At 38.9% G+C, this 8,134-nt stretch overlaps 1 protein-coding gene across 1 annotated transcript; it reads left to right on the forward strand.

The window, feature by feature from the left end:
• Window positions 1–939: 939 nt before the first annotated feature.
• LOC138083161 (olfactory receptor 8B12-like) lies at window positions 940–1,875 on the forward strand. The gene has a single exon (XM_068976841.1). It carries the CDS (start codon window positions 940–942, stop codon window positions 1,873–1,875), a length of 936 nt encoding a protein of 311 aa, XP_068832942.1.
• Window positions 1,876–8,134: the final 6,259 nt, after the last annotated feature.

Consider the following 8,134-nt stretch of genomic DNA (forward strand, 5'->3'; position numbering starts at 1 on the left):
CCATGAAAGAGGTGGATGAGAGCCAGCCAGAACACAGCTCTGTGACCTCAAGCAGAAGGAGGGTGAGTGCCTGCCTGACCTGGTCTGTCCTGTCACAGAGAGGTTTCAAGCTCACACTCTGAGCCAAACCACCTGAGTTCACCTTTTGTCACAACTTAGGAATACTGGGACTTGTGCGAATTACTTAAGCCCAGTGTCTTCAACTGTCGTATGGGGATAACCATAATGCCACACATAACAGAGGATGAGATGGTTGAATGGAATCACTGACTTGATGGACATGAGTTTGATCAAGCTCTAGGAGTTGGTGATGAACAGGGAAGCGTGGCATGCTGCAGTCCATGGGGTTGCAAAGAGTTGGACATGACGGAGCAACTGAACTGAACTGATAATGCCACACAGCATGTAGAACCATGCCTATCTTACAGTTGTTGTTTTTGAATCATTGTCATGTCCAGCTCTTTGCGACCCCATGAACTGCAGCATGCTAGGCTTCCCTGTACTTCACTATCTCCCAGAGTTTGCTCAAACTCATTTCCATTGAATCAGTGATGCCATTCAACCATCTCATCTTCTGTCGTCCCTTTCTCCTCCGGCCTTTAATCTTTACCAGCATCATTGGTCTTTTTCCAATGAGTCGGCTCTTTACACCAGGTGGCCCAACTATTAGAGCTTCAGCTTCAACATCAGTCTTTCCAATGACTATGCAAGGTTGATCTCCTTTAGGATTGACTGGCTTGATTTCCTTACTGTCCAAGGGACTCTCAAGAGTCTTCATCAGCACCAGAGTTCAAAAGCTTCCAGTTAGAGCTCAGTAAGTGTTCCTTTTCTTTTCTTCTTCATCTCACCTACATAACTTCCAGTAACTTTCAAAATATGTTGCCTCTGTTTTGTTTAGCGACTCTTTCTTTTTTCCCTCACAGATTCTCCTAGAGGAGAATGGCTGCAGGTAACACCTCCTCTGTGATCGAGTTCATCCTCACAGGCTTAACAGATCAGCCAGAACTCCAGCTCCCCCTCTTCTTCCTGTTTCTGTGTTTCTATGTGGTCACCGTAGTGGGGAACCTGGGTTTGATAACCTTGATTGGACTGAATTCTCACCTTCATATTCCTATGTACTTTTTCCTCTTCAACTTGTCCTTCATAGATTTTAGTTACTCCACTACCCTCACCCCTAAAATGCTAATGGGTTTTGTCTTAGAGAAGAACTTCATTTCCTATGCAGGCTGTATGACTCAGTTCTTTTTCTTCTGTTTCTTTGTCTTTTCTGAATCCTACATCCTGTCGGCGATGGCATACGACCGCTATGTCGCCATCTGTAAGCCACTGGTGTACACGGTCACCATGTCTCCTCAGGCGTGTTTACTCCTTTTGTTGGGGGTCTATGGGATGGGAGTGTTTGGAGCAGTGGCTCATATGGGAAACATAATGTTTATGACCTTCTGTGATGACGACCTTGTCAATCACTATATGTGTGACATCATTCCCCTCCTTGAGCTCTCCTGTAACAGTTCTTACATAAATTTGCTGGTGGTCTTTATTGTTGTGACCATTGGCATTGGTGTGCCCATTGTGACCATTTTTATCTCTTATGGTTTCATTCTTTCTAGCATTCTCCACATCAGCTCCACTGAGGGCCGATCCAAAGCCTTTAGTACATGCAGCTCCCATATAATTGTGGTTTCTCTTTTCTTTGGGTCAGGAGCTTTTATGTACCTCAAACCACCTTCTATTTTACCCCTTGATCAGGGGAAAGTGTCCTCTGTATTCTATACTGCTGTGGTGCCCATGCTTAACCCATTAATCTATAGTCTGAGGAATAAGGATGTTAAAGTTGCCCTGAAGAAAACCTTGAGCATAAAAACCTTCTCTTGAAAATGACAAAGAAACTCCAAAGCTTTGCTTATCAGTTAAAAAGAATTGTTTTTCAGTGAAGAAAACAAATGTCAGCTGGTGCTTTCTCTTCTATATTTAGAGAAAAATTTTAACTTGCCTGTAAGCATTGTATTTCACTACTCCTTACTCTAGCCTATCTATTCAATCAGTCTTTGTTTTATGAAAACAGTTTCCATAGTCATAGAGGGTTACTCTTTAACAGGTCTAAAGAATGATTTAATCCAGCCTCTCATGTGACACATTACACACCTGAGACTCACGTAAATATTTTGAGGTGGCCCATGGACATTTATGTACCTAATGCTAGAGCTGGGATTGGAATGTAGGCCGTTCAGTTTGAATGTACTGTGCTCTGCTTTCCTTTAGTCATGCTTTGTTGATCCATCTTTTCTCTGGCAGATTTGCATTTCAAAGATTTTTATGTTTGCATTTAAAGAAACCTAATTCTATTTACAGTGATGTCATGCAACTTTTCAATGGTTAATTTTTGAAACATCATTTTTGTAAGAATGTGGCGATTTTGTCTTGACAAAATAATAAAAAAAGTTTTAATATTTTGGGGGTAAGAAATAAAGTTCCATATAGAATCAAGCATAGTGACTGCTGAGGTGGTATATAGAGTTCTATAGACATATCAACTTATTAGACCTTCTAATGGAGGGATATACAGATTTAAGAGAGTTAAAAATATTGGCTACAAGCTTCACTCATTATTTCCCGACTGATATGACAGAACTTGGAGCCTCACTTCAAGGGTCTGAATGGTGCAAATGAGTAAAAGCTTTGGGTGGAAGTGAGTCATTAGAGCAGTAACAACCAACAAACCTGGAGGAGGAAATGGCAACCCACTCCAGTATTCTTGCCTGGAAAATGTGATAGGCAGAAGAGCCTGGTTGGCTGCAGTAGATGGGGTCATAAAGAGTCAGACATGACTAAGCATGCATGCGCTCATGCAACAAACTAAACAACCAGTTATTAAGAAGGTAGATGCCATTGTATTTTGAGGCATGGCATATAGCTATGATCTATTAGTAGTAGGGCAAAAGGGAAACAGATGGTGGTCTTAAGACAGGTCATATTAATATATTCATAGCATTGGGCAAATGGAGGTACAGCTTTAAGCAAAGACGCAGAAGAATATTTGCTTTGGTCAGAGCACATTACGAGGTATGTGACCTGTTTGCAAGATATTCTGACATTTTAACTTTTCTTATAAAAGTTCTCTTCCATTAGAAAAAAAGTGGAAATTTGGATAAACACACCTTTAGTTTTGCCCTTTGCCAGCTGAATTCAGGATATTTATGGATTGATGGTGCAGTGGGGGGTGATAGAGAATCAGTACAATATTGTTAAGTAAAAAAATAACACCACCTCCTTTTAAAGTATAAGTTATATACTGCAAAGTGCACAAATTTTACATGCTCAATTTTTTCACATATATAAGGGTATGTAACCACTACCTATACCAAGATAGAATAGAGAAGATTTCTATGGCTTAAGAATATTCTTGCCTGCCCCCTCCTAGTGAATATTGCTATCCATTCTCTTTCTGCAAATATCTACTATTCTTACCTTTATCATTACGTTTTGCTTGTTCTTGAGCATCATATAAATGTCTATACTGCATTTACTTTTATTAAAAAAATTCTAGTTTTCTCACAATACAAAGTGTAGTGTGAAATTCATCTATAATGTCTGTGTAGGTATTGTTTGTTCTTGGTTACTGCTGTTTAGTATTTCATTGTATCGATATAGAGCAATTTATTTTTCAATTATCCTCTTCATGGACATTTAGCATATTTTCAGTCTCTGCATATTATTAATACAACTGCTATGAACATCCTTGAGCACGTAGTTTCTTTGAAATTTACTCTGATTTATCTTGGTTCTATAGCTTGATGCAGGTTACTGGGTCACAGGATGGGCATACTTTATGCTTCATAAGTACTAATAAGTTGTCTTCCAAAATATTTAAACTGATTTGCATCCCAATGGTTTCCAGGTAAGGATGTTCCTCTTTCTTCTGAGCATTTGCTATTTTCAGTTTTTTCCCTCTTAGCCACTCTTTTGGGTGTGTAGTGTACGGTCACTTGAGCCTTTTTTTGTCATTTCTCCAACAGATAATTGTGTTGAGCACTTCTTAATACATTCTTTAGAATTTAGATATCACCTTTGTTAAGTGCCTGTTCAAGTCTTTTGCCCACATAAAAAAAGTTTGTTAGTCATTTCCTTACTAATTTGAACTTCAAGAAAGCATATTCTAGATATGGGTTCTTGTTCAGACATATAGATTGCTGTTATTTTTGCTCAGCCTGTGACTTAGCCATTCAATGGCTATTCTTACTGATGTTTTATGGTAACAGAACTTTTAATTTTAATAAAGTTCCATTTCTCATACTATTAGTGGAGTACCCTGCTTAATCATTGCTTATTACAAAATTACAAATATAGTCTTCTATTTTCCTTTGAAAGGTTTATTGTTTTCCCTTTAATATTTATATATTATTTATCATGTATGATGTGAGGGAGTAAGTTTATTTTTTCATGATATTATACATTAAGATGGAGAAGGAAATGACAACCCACTCCAGTACTCTTGCCTGGAGAATCCCTTGGACAGAGGAGCCTGGTGAGCTATAGTCCGTGGGGTCGCAGAGTCAGACACGACTGAGCAACTGACACACACACATACATTAAGAATACATGTATCTTTTCAAGACATTAAATTGCTTCTAGGTCATTTATGGAAAAGGTCATATCTCCTCTTTAAATTGCATTGGCTTTATACTGATCTATTTGATGATCATGTTGCAATGCTCTTATGGGACCAGATGGAGAGAATCTTGCTAAGAAACAAAAATAGTTATCAGGCCCAAAGGGTTTCACTAGTGAATTCTATCAAATGTTCAAGAAAGAAATAATACTGATTTTCTATATTCTCTCCCAGAAAATCAGATACAGAGAAAACCCTTAAGATTTGAACAAGGCAAAGTTGTCTTTTCTCACCAATTCTATTCAACATCATACTGGAAGTCTTAGCTAGTGCAATAAGAGAGGGAAAAAAGGTACACAGATTGGTAAGGAAGAAATAAAACTCTCTGTTTACAGCTGACAAAATTGTCTATGTAGAAAATCCCAATGTACTGATGCAAAAACTCTTGGAGCTAGATAGCAATTATAACAAGGTTGCAAGATACAAGGTTAGATACAAATGTAAATTGATTTCATATATGTCAGTAATGAACAATTTCAAATTCAAAACTATTAAAATTAAAAACATAATATCATTTACATTAGCATCAAAACAAAAAAGTGCCTAAGAATAAATCTAATAAAATACATATAGGATCTCCATAAGGAAAAGCATAATTCTACTGAAGCATTTTCTTTCAGTAGAATTATACTTTATATTTTATGTTACAAAATGTTTCCACTTGTTAATGTAACATGAATTTTCTTTATTATTATTCTTTAAATTATAGCTTTGCTACAAATTATTTCATCTTATGACTGTATATAGAAATTTTGTATCATAGTTTATAACGTTTTTGTCCTGTTTCAAATCCTCCAATGTTTTATTAGTATAGCTAATACTGTGACTAACTCCATTGTGTAAAAACCTTTGGCTAGATTTATGGCAATTTCCTCAGGATAGATTCTCCACAGAAGATTATAGAATAAAATGATATTTCTTTACCCGTGGATTCATTCCAATTTGAACTCCCAACAGAAGATTAATACCTTTATGAAATGTCTACTCTCTGCCAGACAACTGTACTAGTAAGGCTATACATAACTCATAAAAGGCAGTCATCTTGGACTTCCCTGGTGTTCCAGCGGTTAAGAATCGGCATGCTAACACAGGGCACATGGGTTCAGGCCCTGGTCCAGGAACAGTCCATATGCCGTGGGGCAACTAAGTTCATGTACATGAGCCTGTGATCTAGAGCCTGTGACCCACAGCAGATGAAGCCTGAGCACCCTATAGTCCATGTTCTGGAACAAAAGGAGCCACCACAATAAGAATCCCAAGCACTGTAGGTAGAGAGGAGCCCACACTGGCCACAACCAGAGGAAGCCTGCAGTGGTACCAAAAATAATAAATAATTGTTTAATTAAAAAAGCAATCATCCTGGTTATTTAAACATAGCTTAAATTATTCTCTTCACTCACTTCCCTTAGAGAGTTGACAGTGAAAAGCCATTATATATCTATCTTTTCTTCCTGTTTTTCTCCCTGGATTCATAAGCCCACTAAGACTCGGTCTCATTAATTGTACCACAGTTTCAACTTCTTTAAACTTGGAGTATGGAAATACTGGGTTTTGCAAAGTTTATGAGAGGCATTGTGACTTAGAATGATTCTTCAGAGACTGGCCACATACGAATGGATAAGAAAGCTGTGGTACGTATACACAATGGAGTATTACTCAGCCATTAAAAAGAATACATGTGAATCAGTTCTAATGAGGTGGATGAAACTGGAGCCGATTATACAGAGTGAAGTAAGCCAGAAAGAAAAACACCAATCCAGTATACTAACACATATATATGGAATTTAGAAAGATGGTAATGATAACCCTGTATGTGAGACAGCAAAAAAGACACAGATGTATAGAACAGACTTTTGGACTCTGAGGGAGAGGGAGAGGGTGGGATGATTTGGGAGAATGGCACTGAAACATGTATACTATCATGTAAGAAACGAATCGCCAGTCTAGGTTCGATGCAGGATACAGGACGCTTGGGGCTGGTGTGTGGGGATGATCCAGAGAGATGATATGGGGTGGGAGGTGGGAGGGGGGTTCAGGATTGGGAACTCATGAACACCCGTGGTGGATTCATGTCAATGTATGGCAAAACCAATACAGTATTGTAAAGTAAAATAAAGTAAAAATAAAAATAAAAAAAGAAAAATAAACAAAAATAAAGTTAAAAAAATTTTTTTTCCTATGAAGATTATGTGTGTGGGCTTCCCTGGTGGCTCAGAGGGTAAAGCGTCTGCCTGCAATACAGGAGACCTGGGTTCGATCCTTGGGTCAGGAAGATCCCCTGGAGAAGGAAATGGCAACCCACTCTAGTAAAACCCCATGGACAGAGAAGCCTGGTAGACTACAGTCCATGGGATCGCAAATGCATGTGTATTTGCATGGGATGCACAAGACTGAGCAATTTCACCCCCTCACCCTCTATGTGTGTACCCACAGCATCCTTCACTTAACCTGTTAGAACATTTACTGCACATAATGCAGCTGCCTATTTTATGCGTGGCTGATCCTCACACAGAATATAAGTTCACTGAGGGCAGTGCCTGTGGTGTCTGATTATGCCGATGTTGCTAAGAGAGTAACTGGTGTACAGTAGATGTTTAATAACTAGCTAGCAGAGAGAGAAAAGGATTCCAGGAGACTGAGAAGATTATTTTAAAAAGGCCACATCTGATTTCTAGACCTATGCTTTAAGACACACTTGCAGAGAACAAACAGCATTTCAAAACAGAGGTGAACGGTGCACTTTCCCCACAGCCATTGCTCTCTTCCTTGCTGGTTTCTCTGGGTTATAGACTGTCCTTCAGCCTCCTTTAACTTTGGATGAGAAGGGTCTTTTCCTAGCTCAGGTGACTCAAGTCTAAGTATAATGTATAAGGTACAATGCACACTCTGAAATTAGCCTCATTTAGAATGGTGTTTTGTAAGAATCACAGATTCTACTTAAAGTTTTTGCCGGTGCTCACCATCATGATCTTCTGATTTATTTTACATCTTGGAATTGTGTTCAGTAATGCTCAGGGAGCTGCAGTATTTATGCTTTCACATTAATCAATCATTCATTCAGAGTTGCCTTCAAATGAACATACATTCTCGGGAACTTCTGTTTCTTCTGAGCAGGCCTTTGATAGTTTTGTGCTACTGCCACTGAGAAATCTCATAACCCCACTGATACTGGGGAGACTAGTTCCATAGCAGCATCTCCTGTTTAAAAATCTGACCTGTGGAGGACGGAAATCACCAAGTCCTTTTACACCAATGAATTTCTTCTTGCCTTACTGAAGGGAATGTTCTATGAGTCCTCCTACGGAGCAAAGTCAGATGCTAGGCTCTGCTGCTAAGCTGCTAAGTCGCTTCAGTCATGTCCGACTCTGTGTGACCCCAGAGACGGCAGCCCACCAGGCTCCCCCGTCCCTGGGATTCTCCAGGCAAGAACACTGGAGTGGATTGCCATTTCCTTCTCCAATGCAT

This window comes from Capricornis sumatraensis, chromosome 8 (assembly GCF_032405125.1).
Source record: "Capricornis sumatraensis isolate serow.1 chromosome 8, serow.2, whole genome shotgun sequence".
In the NCBI taxonomy this organism is placed as follows: domain Eukaryota; kingdom Metazoa; phylum Chordata; class Mammalia; order Artiodactyla; family Bovidae; genus Capricornis; species Capricornis sumatraensis.